We start from the raw sequence: 20,176 nt of genomic DNA on the forward strand, positions 1-20,176 counted from the left end.
AAACATTGGGGTTATCGATATATCTAATAAATTCAATGACTCGTGGCAGTGCGTGGCCGAATGGTTACGCTGTTCGCTTTGTAAGCGGATGATTTTGGGTTCGATTTCCATCAGCTCCAACCTTCCATCGGATGAGGAAGTAAAATGTCGGTCCCGGCCTTGGTTGTTAGGCCGTTAAGTCATTCCAGGTGTAGGTGTCGTCTCCATGCCATAAGTACAAACAACACACCAAACCAAGCCTACTCCGGTGGAATCGCTGGCGGCGGTTGGACTCGCAAAGGTTCCTTGGAGTAAAAAGAGGTTTGGGTGCTCTCCCTATTCAAGCCTTCGGACTCCTAGGTTCGAGCAGAAACTTGCAATAGAAACCACAAAAGACCCGGGGGTCGTTATTGTGGATGGTTTGATTTTTTTGACTCGTATATGCAAAGTTGCATATGCGAGGCATAAGAGCGCCGGTTTAACTTATTTCAAAATAAGTTGCAACTTATTTTCGATATTTTTTGTCAGCTTGAAATGTTTTCAGCACGACACTTTGATTTGTTTTTATTTACATACAAAATTAGCATGTAGCGTTCCAAGTAGAAGATTGATATAATAGTTGATAATGCTTAAAAACATAATTATTTTCGTTAAATACTGATAGTGAGCTTTCCAATCACAATAAAAATGCTTCGAAAACATCATGGTATCTGATAAATATCTTGAACCACAAAATAAATTAAACAAAAAAAGACAACGCAGTGCACGCAATTCAATAAATAAATTTAAAATATTAAAAAATGGGAATTGACCTGAATTATAACAAATATTGAACAATAAATATGTTCGTTAAATATATTAAATTTTTTGACAACTCCGACTCCAGCTCCGACTCCGGGTTTAGCAGAAATTTACGACTCCGGCTCCGACTCCGACTCCAGCTCATACAATTTAGCCGACTCCGACTCCAGGTCCCCAAAAAGGCCCGACTCCACCGACTCCGGCTCCGACTCCACAGCCCTTGTCCTAAGTCCAATCCTTGTAAAGATCGGGCGGTTTAAAAAAAAATGCTGAAAAACGGAGATTTTTATAATATTTTTTTTTAAATTATCTGCATTTCTATGAGTGAGACTTCATTTTTCAGTCTCGAAAATATTTTTAAACAGAAAGCTCGTTAAATTTTCCACAAGTTTGCCTTTGACAGCATTTTGGCTTTGCTGTATTTCAGGATATTTCCACAAAAAAATGAGTGGGAAAATCGTTGGATCCCCATTAAATTTGAATTTATTACACCCTTTAACAGCGTCAGGAGTCTTCATCAATACTGAATTAAAATTTTCTAGACTAGTCGCAAAGCATGTTTGACATGAAGGCATATGTTTTCTAAACATCTAACTGCTCATTCAACTTTTGTAAATTTCAATGTTATAACTATGATCAACTTAATTCAATTTCCTCCTACAGATTCTGAACATTCTCATGTAATCTCCCTTCATCAGTTGTTTCAGTTATGATTAGCTCCGTCAGACGTGTTCAACATTATACCTCCACATTTGTAAACTATAACCGCTTTCTTCGAAGAATTCTCCCAGAACAAGCAAGGAAAAAAGCGCCTCGTCACGACCTGGCGCTTGTTATTTAATCGTTTCATCTATTACCGGTAAAATCTTACGAAATTTTCTAGTTTCTTGCATCGGTAGAAGGTGGAAAGCAGAAAAGCAAAAAGCCAAACTATCGGATCACATCGGATGATGTTGAAGATGCATTCTGTCCGCCTGCGTGGAAATCACCTTTTTCGTTCTCTTTTCCCCCGAGCACGTGCGTTTCGGCACGTGTTCCAACACCACTACAAACACACACACCAGATGAGAGAAAAACCGGTGAAAAGCTGCGTAGAAATGCCGGGTGCGATATTCGGAGAGTGATTGTACAGTAAAAATTTCGACACTTTCTCGTCTCCGGATGCTGGGTGGGTTCATGAGTTCGAACCAAACTCGAGATTCCCTCGCGAGTTCATTGGCGAGTCTTTCGCTCTTCGTTCCTTTGCTCTCTCTCTCTCTCCAAGTTCTGTTCGGTTTCGTGGCCGTTCGTTCGACATCGTGAGGCTCGTCCGCGCGAGAAATAAATTCTACGGCGTCGGAAGTAATAAATTCATTCACAAAACGTTCGTGGCGCAGATCAGACCAGACCAGCTCCCGAAAGTCCCGAACCAGATCCAGAGTAGTAGTTGGACGACGATAGACGACGACGTGTCTCTTCTCTGCAGAAGCTTTCAATTTGTCCCATCGAAGACACTAATCTATCCATCGTGTTAAGTGGAAGAATTGTGAAATTCAGTGGACTTCCACTAGGAAAATAGAAAGACAACTCAGCCAGTAGTGGTATAGTGAGGCCAAACTTGGTCCAGCAGAAGCAAACGAAGTGGTGTTCGAAGCAGTGAAGTTCTTGAAGATACTCTAGAAGCTAGAAATTGTGAACACATCTGTGCAAAACAATGGCTCGATTGGTGCAATTGTGTAGTGCGGTGCTGATTGCTGTCCTGCTACTCAGCAACACCCAGGTGTCGGAACAAGCCAACATCTTCCTGAAGGTAAGTCCAACTCAGATCCCCACGAAAAAAAAAAAACAATAAATTTTCCACAATTTGCTCCATATTGATCCGTCTGACTCTCATCTGTCCAAGTGTCAGATTCCTCACATGTCTCCTAACTTCTCGTCACTTTTCACTCAAAATGTTTCACCTTACTGTCGTCAAAGCGAACCGTCGCGCTCTTCTTGTTTACGATAAAGTTTCAAAAACACACAAACAAACCAATCGTAAACCACCATCATGGTGCACTTTAATTTAATAAATATAAAAAAAAGATAAAAATAATGCGACACTTGCGAAAACAAAAGTTGAGGAAAAAAATCCGTCTGACCTTCAGGCGCGACCCAAATCAAAAAAAGCCCCGTCAAAACAAACAACGCCGCCGCCGGATCAAATTATGCAACACCGGCATTATTCAATTTAGAGGAATGCATTTTTTTGGACGGCGTCATAAGAAGATAGTTTTTCTTAACTTATTGGGACATTATATAAAAAAATATTTATACATCCAAATCAAATTGTTCGCTCTACAGCATTGCCTTGGCGTTCTCTATTGCGAGATTCCTACTCGAAACTAGGTGTCCGAAGATTTGAAACGGTAAAGACAATCCAATCCTCTTTTTACATCTAAGCTCCCATTCACCCCGGGATTCGAACTGACGACCTTTGGATTGTGAGTTCAACTGCCTACCAGCGACTCCACCGAGCCAAGACCCAGGGAAACGACTCCTACACCTAGGCTGAACTAACGACCTAACTCCTAGGTTAGACCGGGGCCAACAAATCTCGTCTCGAAAAATGTCACCGAAACCATTTGGGAGCGAATCCAGACCAACTGGGATGATAGGCACCACGCCACCAATCCTGACTGTAAAAAAAATCAATAATGCCCAATTTTAATATTTTTTTGGGTTGATTCCAATATTAAAATCGAAATAAAAAATATTTTCACAGGAATTTTTAAAAATGCAATCAAAATCGTTGGTTTTTGGACCCTTTCAAAAAAAATTGTGTTTGTTTTTTTAATTTTGAAACATTTCTAGACTTAGGGGGCCCAGAATATGAGCTTTTTTCCAAAACCACGCTCCACAAGCTGAATGTTGTTCCTTGATCTATGTCAGGACTATGAGCCAAATATGAGCAAAATCGGTCAACATTTACTAATTGATACTCAAAGGACAAGTTGGTATGTGAAAAATCGAAAAAAATGTATTAAAAAATCAAACATTCCTACAGTTTTTCCTACAGGGTGCGCTACTTCCAAAAGTGAGATTCTCATTGGAAATTTAATGCTCTAAAACTTTGTAAAACATACCAAAGCTGTAAAACTCGACCCTGAAAATTTATTAGCAATTTAAAAATGACATTTTCGCATGAAAAAACATCGGGTATAAATGGGTTAATCTCAACCAAATTCGCTTAAATTTGGGACAGATGCCTAAAATCACACAAAAAACTTGCAAAAACCCTTTTGCACTTGTGGAGCAGGGGGTAATTTTTGTTGGGCACCCTAGTATCACAGCCATCACATGTCCATTATAATATAATAAAAAAATAGATAATTTTAGGAAACGTTCTCCGTTCAAAGACTGTTTTGGTTATGATCAATCATGAACATTATTTTTTTTAAAGACAGACATAAATATTTTTACCGTAACTAACCCTTAAATGAATTAAAATTGAAAAGGATAAAGTACGTTTAATTTTAGCTTTTAGCTTTAGCTTTCAACAATTTAAAAAAGTAAGATTTTTCCAAAAATCATAATTCTTTTGCAATTATTGTTTGATCCTTGACGTAAGTCGAAGGGGAGTTGGGACAAGATTTAATAAAATATATAAAAAATTTAAATTGTGAAATCGTTTTGCAATCGTTAGTTTCTAAAATGTCCAATTATAAACGATATTTATTTTTAGTGAAAAAGAAACATTTTGTGCCTTAATCTGGGCAAAAAATGCTGAATTAAAAGCCTGATTTTCGATTTTCGGAATGTATCACAAAATAACTAATATATCATTACAGTTATGATACTAACAAAAAAAAAAATGCGAAATATCAATGAACTTATGAAGTTATTTGATTTCATAAAACAACCGTTTTGTGGTCTTTAAATAATTTTGAAAATTGATTTGACAAGTTTTTGCAGTGACAATTTTAATTTTAGTCATTTTTTGCCCTTTAATTTTTTGGGAATGTTTGCAATGGCCTTACATGTTGGAAACATTTTGCAAAACAAATTGATAATGTTTAAAATCTTCAATACTTATCTATTATCTTAATCTTCTCCTAGAACATTTTTTTGAAATTAACAACGAACATTTTTTTGTAAGCGAGTTGAACTCATTTCAATTTTCTTTAGAACAACCTTGAAACATGACATTCGGAAATTGGTAACTAAATTTTTCTAAACATGTTTTTCGTAAAATCGTGAAAACTTGTAATGGTTACAAGCAAACCCCTTATTTTAAAATGAAACATTATGTTCTAAATGGGTAATTCTCTACCAACTCACACGAAATCGGGAAAAAGTTGCCCCGACCCCTCTTCGATTTGCGTGAAACTTTGTCCTAAAGGGTAACTTTTGTCCCTGATCACGAATCCGAGGTCTATTTTTTGATACCTTGTGACGGAGGAGCGGTACGACCCCTTCAATTTTTGAACATGCGAAAAAATAGGTGTTTTTCAAAAATTTGCAGCCTGAAACGGTGATGAGATAGAAATTTGATGTCAAAGAGACTTTTATGTAAAGTTAGACGCCCGATTTGATGGCGTACTTAGAATTCCGAAAAAAACGTATGTTTTACTAAGAAAAACGCAAAAAATGTTTTAAAAACTCTGCCATTTTCCGTTATTCGACTGTAAATTTTTTTGGAACATGTCATTTTATGGGAAATTTAATGTTCTTTTCGAATCTAAATTGACCCGGAAGGGTCATTATTTCATTTAGTACAATATTTTTTTTTTAATTTTGTGTTTTTTTTAACTAAGCAGGGTTATTTTTTAGAGTGTAACAATGTTCTACAAAGTTGTAGAACAGACAATTACAAAAATTTTGATATGTAAACATAAGGAATTTGCTTATAAGCATCACGAGTTATCGCGATTTTACGAAAAAAAGTTTTGAAAAAGTTGGTCGTCGTTGATCATGGCCGTTCATCGAAACAAAGAGAAACGCAAAAAAGAACTTTTTCATAACTTTTCCCTAGTTTCTATTTAATTGCATTTGAAGAACCTTCTGTTACAAAGCGGTGATTGAAAAGGAAATAGTTGCAAGGAACACCAAATCTCTATGCACCAGTTATTCACACAAGTTGTAAAATTGTTATTTCGGTAAATAAAATAAATTGATTTTTTTTTAATAAGAGGGGTCGGGACAACTGCTGTGTTAGTTGGCGGAGAATTACCCAAATGAGAAAAATATTCTTCTGGGTTATTGCAGATTCGAAAAGTACATGAAATCTTCTATAAAATTACATGTCCCAAAAAAACTACAGTTGAGTACCGAAACATGGCAGAGGTTTTAAAACTATTTTCGTATTTTTTTATCGATGAAAAATACGTTTTTAGAACTTTGAGTCCGTCATCAAATCGGGCGTTCAATTTTACATAAATGTCTTTTTTCGATTGTTCAAAAATGTATGGGGTCCCTTCGTCACGGGTTATCAATTAATGGACCTTGTATTCGTGATCAGGGGCCAAAATCATCCCTAAGGACAACATTTCACGCAAATTGAAGAGGGGTCAGGGCAACTGCTTTGTGAGTTGGCACCCTTTTGCAAAATCCTCATTTGAATTTATAAAAAAAAAACAAAATATTTTGCAAATTATATTGAAGAGCTGTCTATTTTACCGTACATGACTTCTTTTTTGGCAAACTTAGGCCGATGCAAATATTTAAAAAAGTTTTTGTCCCTCGGCCCTGGCCGAGGTCAAGGGGGGGGGCAAAAAAATAAAAAAATATAAAAATTTAAATAACAAGCCATAGCCTTCACATTTAAATGAAAAAAGTGTTTTAAAATGCATTTTACACTAGTTCAGTTGTTTTGCAATCATTAGGTTTCAAAAAATCTAAGATCTGACAAAAACAAAAATTGTATCGAAAAAAAAGATTTTGCATCGAAAATTTTAAAAAATTATTAAGATTTTTTAATAAACCCAAACATGCTAAAAATGATTTTAAACGCAGAAGAATGTATTTTAATTTGATTTCAGTTGGTTGCACTTGAATGTTCATTGAAATTTTAAAGTTTATTGTAAAAATATTTTTTTTGCCCCCTGATTTTTCGGGCCAATTTTGAAGGGGGGGGGTGACAAAAACTTTTAAAAATATTTGTACCAGCCTTATCCAAGTTGGCCTAAAAGCAACCAAAACAAAGTAACCAATTAATCGCAGAACTAGATCTGAGCCTGCCCAACCAAAACAAGCCAACATGTGTTGTTTACGTTCGCTGTGGAATGTGCGTAGAGAGAAAGGCTAACGCACGATATTTTGCGCATTAACTTTTGTGAGTGACTTGGCAAAATGTGTGTGAAATTCAGAAACAGACTCGGTCCATATGGAAGGTGTCTACAGGTGTTTTAAATGTTTAATCATTCGCACTGAATTAATTATGATAAATTGGTTTACACATGAATTAACAGTACTGAATATCAGGAAGTGTGAAGATAACACCTTATCATACATAATGAGTTAAAAATTAAAACCAAACAAGATTTGGAAAGGTGATTTTTTAGCCTCATTCTTATCTAACAAAACTGAAACAAATTTGTCAATGAAACTCGCCCACACCAGATCTTCCAATCTGTTTTACTACAAGCCACGAGCTAAATAGTAATAGTTTTTCAAGTGTTCCGAAGCACATTCAATTCTACAAATCACCCGGCCGGTTGCGATGTCACTTCCAGCGCGTTGATGTAACGTGATGGGGCCCGGTCTACGTGACAAAATATTTGCATAATCTGGACCCCTCCCCACTCAATTTGATTACAACCTAGAGGAATGTATGCTTACAAACTGCTGCTGGCCTGGGTGCTTGGAAACGTGATATTTGAGAAGAAAATTCTTGACCTACGCCAAGGTGGTCGGTAATAGGTCTCTTTGCAATGGACGGTTACGCTACAGTAGGGCAATTTTCATTGAAGTAGATCACTTGCAGTGACATCAGTCTTGACAGCGTTTCATCAAAGTCGTTATTTAAATAACTGTAAGATAATGTGATGAGTGAATCTAAATAGCTGGGATTTTATTCTACCCTATTAATTAGTATTTTTAGAGGAGAACCTTTGAGATCGATTGCAAACTACAGTCCAGGCTCGATTATCCGAAGTCTCGATTATCCAAAGTTCGATTATTCGAAGGTTTGTATTGGACTTCGGATAATCGAATATCGATTTTTTTTTCGTTTTTTTTTTAATTTCTTGTTTTTACATAAAATTTGAGTACAGCGACCTCTCAGATTTAAAAATTCTAAAACATTTTAACGTAGTTTAGGGGTCATACTTAAGCTCGACAATAAAAAAATATCTGAAGTGAAATTTTCCGAGGCCTTCGGATAATCGAGTCTGGACTGTGTTTAGAATACCGGGAGGAGCCTGGCAACATTGCCCACGAGCGGTTGATTGTTTTGCGGTGCACCGGGATTTTCGTGATTTTGTAGTGTTTTCTGAAGTTTTTGGTGTTGGTTGTGTGCTCGAAATGTGGACGTTTTATAGAAGTTGTCGGGGAAGGTGAAGGTTTTCCAACAACAAGAGTTTTTCCGCCTGTTCTTGGAATAAAGTTTCGGTGGTTCGGTGTTTTTTCTTTTTTTTTTTTCATTCATCCATCGAAGTGCGGTCGGCGCGTTGCAACCGTGCATCATTTGTGCAAGTGTCAAACGGAGGCTTCACTTTCCTGCAGGGCTGAGGAGTGGCGTCCGCCGTCCATCAGTGACGTTTGTTCGTTTTGAGTGAGGGAGAGAGAGCATCGTCAGTGTTTGGTGTCATCGCGCTTTGTTGGTAAACAGATGACATGCTGGCGTTGTGCTCTAACGGTGGTGGGTGGTGTTGACTACCGAGTCTGGGTGTTGGGTGGGAGGCTCATTGGTTCAGTGATGTTGGTTTGCGAGTGATCGGTGGCGGTTGTGTTTCAAAGATGGAAGGTGGACTTCTTCATCTATGAAAGCGAACAATTTCTGCGAGTGGAGGATTATCAACTATCATCTGGTGAGTTCGTTCCATGTTGCGTGTTTACTTGATTTTTTTAAGTATGTGTGGAGATATATGCCCTTTTTGTTGTGAATCCTATTTTTAATGTTGTTGGTATTTTTGTTTTGTTTTATTTATTTCTGCCTTTAAAAATTGTCCACGTTGTGTTCGGGTCGTCGCAAACTATTAACGGTTTAAATTGTTTCTACACTTTGGCAATTACTTTAAATCAATTCGATTTGATTTTTGAACAATCAAGTGAGTTCATTGATCATTAGTGCAGTACCTATGAGGACGCGCAGTCCTGTTTTTTGTGTTATTTTCGTCTCTTTTGTGTCGCTGTTTGTGTGCATGGGGTGATTGGTCTTCTTCTTCTTCTTTTTCATTTTACTTAGTTCGCGCGTTCGTTGGCCGATGAGATTTTTTTGTTCTCTTTATATAGTTTTCGATAAAAACGATCCGAGTTCGTTAGGTTTATCGCGTAACAAAATTATTTTGTTTCATCAAGAACGTCGTGTGGTGCGCGAGTCTTTTTTGTGTTGAAAAGACCTTCCCATAGCTCCGTAGCTCGGAGGGCTCGACGTCGGTTGTTTGTGTGTTAAGCCCTCTCCATAGCATCGTAGCTCGAGAGGCAACGAAAATCAATACATTATCTAGCTAACAGAAAGAAGATCGGAAGGCATTTGATGATTGAGTTCGTCGCGTCTATTCCGTAACAAATTCATGAACTAAATGATTATATAATTAAAAATCAGACTACGCTATCATTGCAGCATTGTTTTTAACACCTCATTTTATAAATAAATATTATTTGGTTTTATCTTTCCACAGCCGGCTGTCTAAGATTAAACCATTTCATTAAAAATTTAACAACAGTTAAACGGGAAATGTCTCATCCGCAGCAACCGATTGTTTGCCTTGAGAATAAAATATAATACCTTTCAACAAACACTATGATTTTGGGTCGCATCATCATCTTCTATGATGAATCCTGACCAAACACCCTATCCTACTAACCAATTTTCAGGTTCCTGGCGCTTGTGGGGTGTAAGCACAGAGTAAATCAGCTGCCCTAGTAGCAACCTGCGCTAACTAACATTCCCGTCCCTTAAAATCGAGATCTACAAACTGACATGGCGGGCGCCGTTGGTGGCCAATGACTGTTACCTATTCGCAACTGATCTTGTTTTGGAAGTCATGGTGTTTTATCTTTTCAGCGCATTCATACATGCTGTTGATAAGGGAAATACCACTTGATAGTCGAAGCCTATGATCAGTAGTGCTGAAAGGATATTACGGTTCTGTTCAGCAACGGAGAAGGACAACCATGGGTGGTCTCTCATGCTCATGCTCATGCTCATGCTCATGCTCTGGACTGTGTTTAGAATACCTTTTCTGCACATGTTCGCATAATTGTCTCATATGCAAAAAACCCGGCAAACTGAGAAAAAAATACAGGGAGTGTTAAGGCTACATGATAAGTTTTCGCAAAATAAGATTTCCTCCAGATTTCTAGAAAAAAGGTACTGTATATTTTTAGTTTTTGTGAAAAAGCACACGAATTTGGTCTCAATTAGAAAGCCTATATGGAGAGGCGACCCCCTCCACTCCCCCCGCCTCCCCCTCGTAACAAAATTTCCATGCAAACAGTTTTTTAAAATACATTTTACACTAGTTCAGTTGTTTTGCAATCATTAGTTTCATAAAAATGTATGATTTGGCGGAAACAAAAAAAATGCGAAAAAATAACTTTTTGCGATAGTTAACATCGAAAATTTTCAAAAAATCGAAATATTTTTTAAATTAACCCAAAAATGTTCAAAATATTCCCATAAGCGAGGGAATACAATTCAAATTGATTTCAGCTGATTGCACTTAAATTTCCATTTAAATTTTGAAGTTTTCTGATGATTTTTCGGGCCAACTTTGAAGGGGGTCGGAAGACAAAAACATTAAATTTGTACCAGCCTAACAGTTTACAAAAATTCAAATATATTAAAATAATAATTTACTTTTAGCAGTAATTTAAGGTCGCGCGGTGTGGCTGTAAAAAAAATATTATAAAACAAGATACCCCTTCGGAGATTTAAACGTAGAAAGTGGTGTGTTTACCGGCCTGAATCAGAATATATATTGATGCTTCTGTGCTCTCTTATGCTAACTAGATAGCACAAGAGCAGCAAGCCTAGTACAAGAGAGCACAGAGGCATCGATATACGAAAATATTCCATCGGTGAAAACTGCGTTTTTAAAAATGTTAAGGTTTTTTATTTTTGGTATGGATTTTTAATTGATCTAGCCTTATAGGTGGATCGATCCTTAACAAATATTTTTTATTGCAATTTTGTAAAGAAATCTCTTACTTTTCAAACGCTTTTTAGGGTTTGACATACGTTTATTTTTATGCGAACTTCGTTTGACTTTGAACCTTTGGGACCATGTTTGTTACTCAAAAATCAGCCTAAATATGGTTGTCTTTAACTGCCGTTCTACGCATAATTGTCCCATGTTCGAAAAAGTGCAACTGAGAAAAACGCGATTGAAATTTTTCGATCGATTTCTGTGTTTCTACGCATAATTGTCCCGTGGGTTCTTATTCGCCCAATGTGTCCCTAATTGCCCCAGTTAGCAGTGTTTCACTCTTATTTGTGATCCTCTTGCTAAACAACAGGTAAACACGGCATAATGCTACATAAAACTAATGATTCCGTATAAGAAAATACTTGGTGGGACAATTATGCGTAGAAGTTTAACGATGGGACAAACAGACTTGATGTTGTTTTCAATGAGTTTCCGAACAAAGTACCCGATTTTATGTGTTTTTCTTAAAGTATACGACAAACTAAACTTAAAAATGTTAAAAAGTCAAAATCGTCCAAAAATGACATGGGACAATTATGCGTAGAACGGCAGTTAAAGTGTAATATCTTTCGACAATCAAAACGGATTTACAAACCCTAAAAAGCGTTTTAAAGGTAAGAAATTTCTCTTCAAATTTATTTCAAAAAATATTTGTTAATCCATAAATTTAATAAAAAATAATCTCCATTTGAAATTTTGGAAAATCGTGTGCTTTTTCCCATTAAAATATTCCAAACTATTCCTAGATTGGTGCGCTGGAAGTGGGGACGCGAAGTCGTGATTATTCAGGTTAATTTTTTTTGTGTGCTTTTCGGTCGCTGTTCGTATGGGGTGAGTGCATAATTTGTAAAGGGAGCGCGTGGTCGTAAAAAATATTCGTAGTGAAAAGTGTTTTTTTTTTTGTGTGTGCCTTTTGTCGTGTTTTTATGTGTGCTATTTCTTGCTAGCAATGATAATATCAGTCCTTCCTTTATCATCGTTGATCGGAGGGCACGCCGCCAGTTGAGTTTGTCGTAGTAATTGTGTTCCAAAGCAACAGGGTGTTAATTGTGTTTCCTACTTCAGTCGATTGCGGGCGGCGAGGCCACGCTCTTGCCTTACTGAATTATTTGTGTCTTGAGCGTCATTTTTGTTGAGTGATTGGTGTTTTTTGTGCTATTGTAATCTTAATAAATTGTTTTGTGATTTTCAAAGCCCTTCCTATATCATCGTTGATCGGAAGGCACGGCGTCGGGTAAATTGTGTATATTTTTTTCGAATAAGGTTTTATTTTTTATGGTGAAAAGCCTAAATAATGAATCGAAAGAATAAAAATAATGATAAATAATGATCGAAAGACCCACTGACATTTTGGATCGTCGAGTTAATAGTGGAGCAAAATAATTTTGTGTGAGTGATTTTGTATGTAAACCAGAAAGACCTTCCCATAGCTTCGTTGCTCGGAAGGCTCGCCGACGGGTCTGTTATGAAAGTCCTCCCCATAGCATCGTAGCTCGAGAGGCATCGAAAAGCCAATACCTTATCCTACTAACCCAAAAAAAATTAATCACGTGATGCTTGAAGGAGATGCTGTGGATTCAACGGTCTCAAGCGGTATCAACAAGTATATAGCGAAAAATTATGTGCTTGATGAGTCTGCAACTTCAACTATCGGACTAACATTCCTCCCTTTCGTTGAATTGGGAGGGCGCCGGTATTGACTAATAAAGTAGGGATCTTCAGAGGTTAAACAGTGAACGGATGGTTGGCTCCCACTGATCATTTTTGATTCATTGTTTAACTTCAGCTGATCTGTCAATAACGGAGTAGCAGCTCATTGGCAGTCAACCATGCTCATGCTCATGCTCAAAATATTCCAAACGATTCCAAACTGAAAACAGAAAACCACTTTTTACAACAAAAAAATCAGCGTATTTATTTATGTAAATGATAGTTTTTCTTTCAAAATTTTTAAAACATGAATTTTCAGCTAAATTTGAAAAACTAGAATGTGATTTTGAATTTTATTTTTTTTCTGTTTAGTGGCGCTTACGTCACATCGCCAAATCAATAAAAAATATTTATTTTGCATGTAAGCTGCTGTTATAAAACCTTGCAAAAGATTTGAAAAACATAAACATGGCTGGCAGTAGGTGGTTTTAAGTGTGTGATAGATTTTACTTTTCGCAACTCAAATAAGTTGCATGATGAAAAGTAGGTCAATTAAAAAAAATAGTCATTCCATACTTATATCATTTGTAATTAATTTTATTTGTAACTTTTTCTGAGATCAGCAAGTTTCGCATTGTATTAAAACCATGCCCAGAATTTTGAAAAAAAAAATCTCCGTCGATTTATGAAATAAAAATGAACATTTTATGTTTTATTTTAAATCCCCTCCCTAAATGTTTTGACAAAAAATCAACAACACACACTTCATATTTTCTCTTTTCCAGGACTTTTCGCGGGTCGCACGGTCAGCCAACGAGAACAAGACAGAGATTTGCTCGAGCAACACGGTGTGCGGCTGGGCGATCTACAAACCTTTCACCCGACAAATCGAAAGCTTCGTGAAGAACCCGTAAGTTTTTAATTGAAAAAGCTGAGGCAGATTGATATTTAAAATATCAGCTAAAGCATTTATTCCCTCAATTTGATTTAACATTTTGCAATAATTTCCTTGAAACAGTTGCGAATGTCCGGAAAATACGCAGTGCGTCCGCACGAGCGAGGATCTGTCCATCAGTGCGTACGAGTACAAGTGCAACCGCATCAACGCGCCTCCCGTGCAATAATCCCGGCAAATGGGCGCCCCATTGCTTGCTGCAGACACTCGTGAACTGTACACTATTCAATAAGACTACCCCTTCTTTTAAGGTTACTTTTTTTGCTCTTTTTTCACTTTATTTAATTTATATCCCTTCATTGGCATATTTCCCCTTTCGTCTGAACTCATCATTTAGAAATAATTAAGAAAGCTAGAAAAATTCAAAAAACAACCTTATTTGCATTGATTATTTTTTACACTCAATAAGCCGGATAGTTTGTCGGTTTTTTTTTCCAGCCCATGGATAGCATAGCTGAACACAACATTACTATTATGAACTAGTGAGTAAGGTAATCATTTGCAAATGCAGGAGAGAGCAGCTGATCTTTTGCAAAGAAACACACAAAAAAACTGACAAACAGCGTAAACTCCTAGAATGTCAAACAATTCTTCGAAAAAAGTGGAGTAATAATCAATATTATTTAGCAATTATTTTGTAACAAACGTTTACAAATGGTCTACATGAGACACTAAAATTTCTTTCAAAAAGAATCCGAATAATTTATGTCCATCTATAAAATAGTCAACACACGTGCAGGAGCAACGGATTTGAGGGTGCTCAATCTGTTGCAAACATATTTAAAAAAAAATACAGCAAAAGAAACATGACTTATCCCATCGAACTACATGTTTTATACTCTATATGCTACCTATTTATTCCACTGAAGTAATAATTGGCATTGTCTGGTGACTGTTTATAATGATACTTAACGAACAAGGAATTTGATAAAACAAAAAAAAGAATGAAATCCTAAAGCCCTTGGGACAGTACAAATGTGGCACTCTTTCTCCAATTTGCGAAGAAACGTTTCAAAACACAACAACACAAAAACAAGCTGATCGATGCTGATCAGCCTTGCAAAAAAAAAAAAATAAAATCGTAATGTTAGAAACGTACTTAAAATTTGATCCACGAGCTTTTTTAATTGCCTTTTTACCCTCGGACTCGGGAAGCGCGCGTCAATTCGTCTTTTTTGTTTCGACAACTCTCTTCAACACAATAGAATACAGTATTTTTACACGCAGACAACAGGTTGCCGGACAGATAAATCGTATTTTTTTAAACGCTCAACAACTATAGCTTTATCCAAACACACACATACCACCATTTTGTTCCACACACTCACATACCCACACGCACCCACACGCAAATAACATAAATCAGTATTTGATGAAAAGGAAGGAAAAAAGGTTAAATGCACACACACACACCCACATCATCGTAACTGCTGTTAAACAATCAACAACAGGAGGAGAAATAATCTTTTTTTAATTTTTGCTGAAATAAATTGAATTAGTTAGGATTTAAGCTTGATATTTGTAATGACTGTAATGGCAAACACACAACAAGCATACATGTTGCATCAAAGAAAAAAAACAGAAATAAATGTATTGGATAAAGTATAGCAGGATGTGTATGCTTTTGATGTAGCGGATAATACCACAGAATGTCCCTTTTATTGTTAAAGTTCGCCTCACTTGCTTAGGGCGAATCCTGCTTTTTCGTTACTTTTCAACTATTCTCTATACCGTAACCTTCCAGGTGACACTTCAACAGGGTTTTATTATTTTTTTCAAATATTTTTATCCGTTAATTGAGCAACATGGTCGAACCAAATTGATCGCCTTGTGGAATTCCAACCCTCTTTATATGTACCTATTTTTTTTTTTTTTTTTCAATAGTCCTCAACAATACCTACAACTTTGCCCAAAACACCAAATTGATCAGAAAATTCAATCAAAAGTTGTAGCTGTTTGAATATTTACGTACCATTTTTGTATGGACAGCAGCCAAAATTGCATGGAGACTTGTATGGGTAAACCAATGACACAAAAAAAGCTTCTTTGGTCATAGGGAAGGCCCCCACAAAGTTTGGGACAAATAAAAAAATACAAATAAAATCCATTTCCGGTTTTGGTAGAGAAATGCTCGGTTGATAAGTTTATCAAACAATTCATGTATAAAAAATATTTTTTGAATAAATTTTAAGTGTTTTATAGACATATCAAAACAGAGAAAAAAAACCCGATTTAATATCACCAGAGGTGAAAAAGAGCCTTTCTCACAAAATGATGAAACTCCGAGAAATATATTGGTGCAATTAATTTTTCAAAAACATAATGATATCATCCAGTGAGAATTTTACCTAAAGCTTCGAATGTTTTTAGGCTAAACTTCAAATGCCATTTTTTTAATTTCAGAAGTACATTATTTGTCGCAAGACATTTAAATTTAATCAAGAAAAACATATTGGATTGACATTATTAGAAAAACAATAATGGGTACTCAGTCTATAATGTTACACGGCGTGTTTTCTAGAACAACCTTATCATGAAAAAATAGTCATCGCCACTTTTAAATGTGTCTTATAGGAAATTTTCTCAGCTTTCCAATGCTTCTAAAAGCGAAATGTTTCATCGGAAAAATTTTGAGATATCTCTATTTTAAGTTTTTTGGTTTTAAATTCCTTTATTATTCATTGGAAACTTTATACTAACAGTTCAGAAAACTTATCAAATGATGTGTTTCATGAGTCATTTTGATGAGTAAGACAAGAAACAACTTTGTAGAAGGTTGCAAACCGCTAAACATTTTGAAAATTATGTTTTGTCTAAGTTTTTGAATTTATGGGATTTATTCAGAAATTAAAATCATAAAACCGTGTAAAAATGTATTTTTTACAAGAATTATTTGATAATTCATATTTTTTGTGTACAAATAACACGTGTCTACTCTGATTTAGCTTGTTCAACCGAAACTTTGGCAGGTTTGTGATTGTTAATGGTATTATTGAATTTTAATGAAAAAAATTGATATTTTCTTAAGCAAACATTAACCAGGAACATAAATACAAATATGTTTTGAAATCGAAAATGTACTACACTACCGCTCAAATCAAGTCCGTCCCATATGCAATTTCGTCAATTTTGAGTTAAGGGGTTACATACATGTAAATCGGCAAAAATGTCATAGGTTGGTTTGAGCACACACTTAATTTTTTTTCAAAATCTGTTTTCAGGGCTTTAAAATGTACATTTTCATCTATTAACAAAACAAATTTGAAGACATTTGGTTGTATCATTGCCGAGATATAGCTATTTGAAGTTAGCAGTTTCAAATAACGGGTGCCACGATATCTCAACATTGCTTTGACCAAATCGGCTCAAAATTTTGGTGGAGACTCGTTAAACCGGTTACGTGTGCATGACGAAGACCGATTTGCAAAATCTGTATTTAAAAAAAAGATAAAAATATTTTGCTGTTTTTCATATAAAAAATCGCCAGTTTTTGATTTTTGTATTTTTTTTTTTTTCAAATAAAAATTTCAAAATCGGGCTTCGTCATGCACACGGGATATGTCTTGGGAGTCTTCACCCAAAATTTCAGCCAATTTGGTCCGTCCCATCTCGAGATATCGTGGCACCCGTAAATCAAATTGGTGTTCAGAGAAAAACGCTCAGAAAGTTAGACAGTTGGCGTTGCGCATGTCAAAATTCTGAGCTTAAATCGTCTCTAACTCAGTTTAATCGTGAAATATCTTCATGAAACTTTCAGAAGTGATTGCAAATCATCTTTTAAGTGGATTTAATCAATTTTCTGTAATATGAAATTTTGTGATTTTCTACATGTTGTATCCCCTTAATGATGCAGTTTGGCTCAAAATCATGTGAACTATCAGAAAATCTTATAAAATTTAGTAGTTTATTCCAGAAAACCGTAGCAAATTTCACTTTTTTCCTGAAATTCTAACACGTAGCTTTATGGACGGGACAAATTTGTTTTGCGTTTTTCTCGGCTTGCTGTTTTTACATATGGGACGGACCAGATTAGAGCGGCAGTACATCCCAAGCAGCACACTTTGTCAGATAAACGTATTTCCTAACTGGTTGTATAACCAATCCGCCTCGTTGTCACAACTTGTTCTATAACTCCTGTGAACTGGAAAAAGCGCACTTTTTTCTGTTGTATAACTTGCCAGAAAAAGATGCAAGTTATCAGAGTAAGTTGTACAATTGTATTTGACAACACTGTGCCATCTAACAAGAGATTCGACGAAAAAAAGGGGGCGTGGTTTACGGCTGTGCTGTCAAATCAAAGCGCACACTGGAAAGGAAAGTTAGATTGAAAACAGCTATCTAACCGTCGACTCACTTACATGTAAACAAACGTTCCTTATTAGAATTTTAGTCAACGACGAAGCTAATTAAAAAGTGCGCTTGTTTCTGCAAGATTCATTTAAAATAATTCGAAATTGAATTAAAAAAAGCAAAACAATCATGGCGCGCATGTGATTAGTGCGAAATTCCCTGCATGGCGAACTTTTAGATTTTCCTTTTTTGATGAACTTCCTCTGTCCCAAGATTCGATCCGATGACTTCGACGATTTGTTGTTATCTCCACGGCAGGTCCAGGCGCGCTTCCACATCTCTCCGCGGGGCTTCATAGTAAACAAGCTGGCCCAAGCGTCAATAAGAAGGCTGCTGTCTGTTTTATTAGCTAAAGAACTTAATTCCAACGAAGGCTGTCATTGGAATTGAAGTTATATAAGTTTGCTTCAAATCAGTCTTTACAACTCCACTATATAACTTTGTTATAACAAACCGTTTCAACTGTCATTTCGATTACCGTACCACGGAGTAATATTGAATGATTTTGATTTGTTGTTTTCTGTATCATAAACTCTATAAGCTGATAATTTTTGTAGCTTTTACCAGCGATATGTTCACAAATGAATCGGTCAACAATCAAAACTATTGCAATCTTCAATACATAAACATTTTTGAAACTCGAAATTCCTCATGTACAAATTTACACCACCTAACAATACGCAATGTCAAGTTGAATATGTATGTTGAGCATCAGTTATATAATCTATTCTCCGATAACATTTGTGTAACAAAGCGAGAAAACCTAAGGTTATTTATAGAATGGTTGGCCACGCCCATTTTTAGAAGATGCCGTCACATGACAATGTTAGATAAGCAGTGAAACAAACAGTGCAATATTGTTTTTATTCAACTAACTGTTTTCGAGTAAAACATTGCAAATGAGGAAACAGCATCTTGGCATATCAGCACTTTGACGTTCAATTACAGCTCATAAAAAGTGTTTTCGAGTGAAATAAATTGATAAATAGCTCAATAGGAAGTGAGCAAGTAAGTTTCTATCAAAAGTGTTCCAAAATAAATTGTTTTAATAGTGAAAATCAGCAAATTGAATGAAGTTAGGAGCGATTGCATATTGCCTATGTTGTGTGTAAAAGTTGGAAAAGAGTGAAGTTGACTGTGTTTTAACACTTGTATAGCACACATCTCATGAGTTACATAAGTCAGTTATACAAGTAGTGAAACAAACTGATATGTAACTAACGTTGACATTTTTTCTCGTATGTTAATCCAAAACAGCTGTCTAACTATTATTCAACAGTCGACAAGTTATGAGTGCTACTTGGGATATTACTGTAGCAAGCTTCAAAAGTCATACTTTCATGAGTATAAAATAAAGATAAAATTTTATAAAATGTTTTCTGTTGAAAATGCACTTAAAAGTAGCAGTAAAACTCGAGTCTTCCAATTCAGAATTCTGAAAACACCGTCACAAACATTTATTTTTGTTTGAAGACGAGAGTCTTAAAAACTTCTAAAATATTGCTAATTCCTTGATCATTAAATACAAAAAAACTGAAACAATCATTTCATAGTAATGAAAAGTATTTCTCCTAAAGCAACAGTAATTTGCAGTATAATTTCGAGTGTAAAAATATAAAAATATGATATTTATTCATAAAAATCTTGTAATACCCTATCAATCTCAAACATGTAGAAATTTCGGTTGTATCAGCTAATTCCAAGCGAAATCAGAGCAGACCGATGTTATTTGTGCACAACAATTATGTGATAATCTATTTGTTCTTGTAAAAATAATATTTCAATACGGTTTTATTATTTTATTATTTGAATAAATCGCACATGTTCAAAAATCCGGTTAAAACTTAATTTTCAAAATGTTTAGCAGTTTGCTACCTTCTACAAAGTTGTTTCTTGTCTTATTTTGCACATTTTGGTCAGTAAAATACACATGAAACACATAATTTGACAAGTTTCCTGGACTGTTATTTAAAAGTTTCCAATAAATGATAAAGGATTTTAAAAGAAAAAACTTAAGAACTCTTAGAAGCATTGGAAAGCTGAGAAAATTTCCTATAGGACACTTTTGAAAGTAGTGATGACTATTTTTTCTTCTTAAGGTTGCCCAGAA

The 20,176-nt window shown here is 35.6% G+C and overlaps 1 protein-coding gene across 1 annotated transcript; it reads left to right on the forward strand.

The window, feature by feature from the left end:
• Positions 1–2,119: 2,119 nt before the first annotated feature.
• LOC119767317 lies at positions 2,120–15,323 on the forward strand. The gene is made up of 3 exons (XM_038255649.1): positions 2,120–2,569; positions 13,547–13,671; positions 13,780–15,323. Exons 1-3 carry the CDS (start codon positions 2,474–2,476, stop codon positions 13,883–13,885), a joined length of 327 nt encoding a protein of 108 aa, XP_038111577.1. The 5' UTR covers positions 2,120–2,473; the 3' UTR covers positions 13,886–15,323.
• Positions 15,324–20,176: the final 4,853 nt, after the last annotated feature.

The sequence above is a fragment of the Culex quinquefasciatus genome, chromosome 2, assembly GCF_015732765.1.
Source record: "Culex quinquefasciatus strain JHB chromosome 2, VPISU_Cqui_1.0_pri_paternal, whole genome shotgun sequence".
In the NCBI taxonomy this organism is placed as follows: Eukaryota; Metazoa; Arthropoda; class Insecta; order Diptera; family Culicidae; genus Culex; species Culex quinquefasciatus.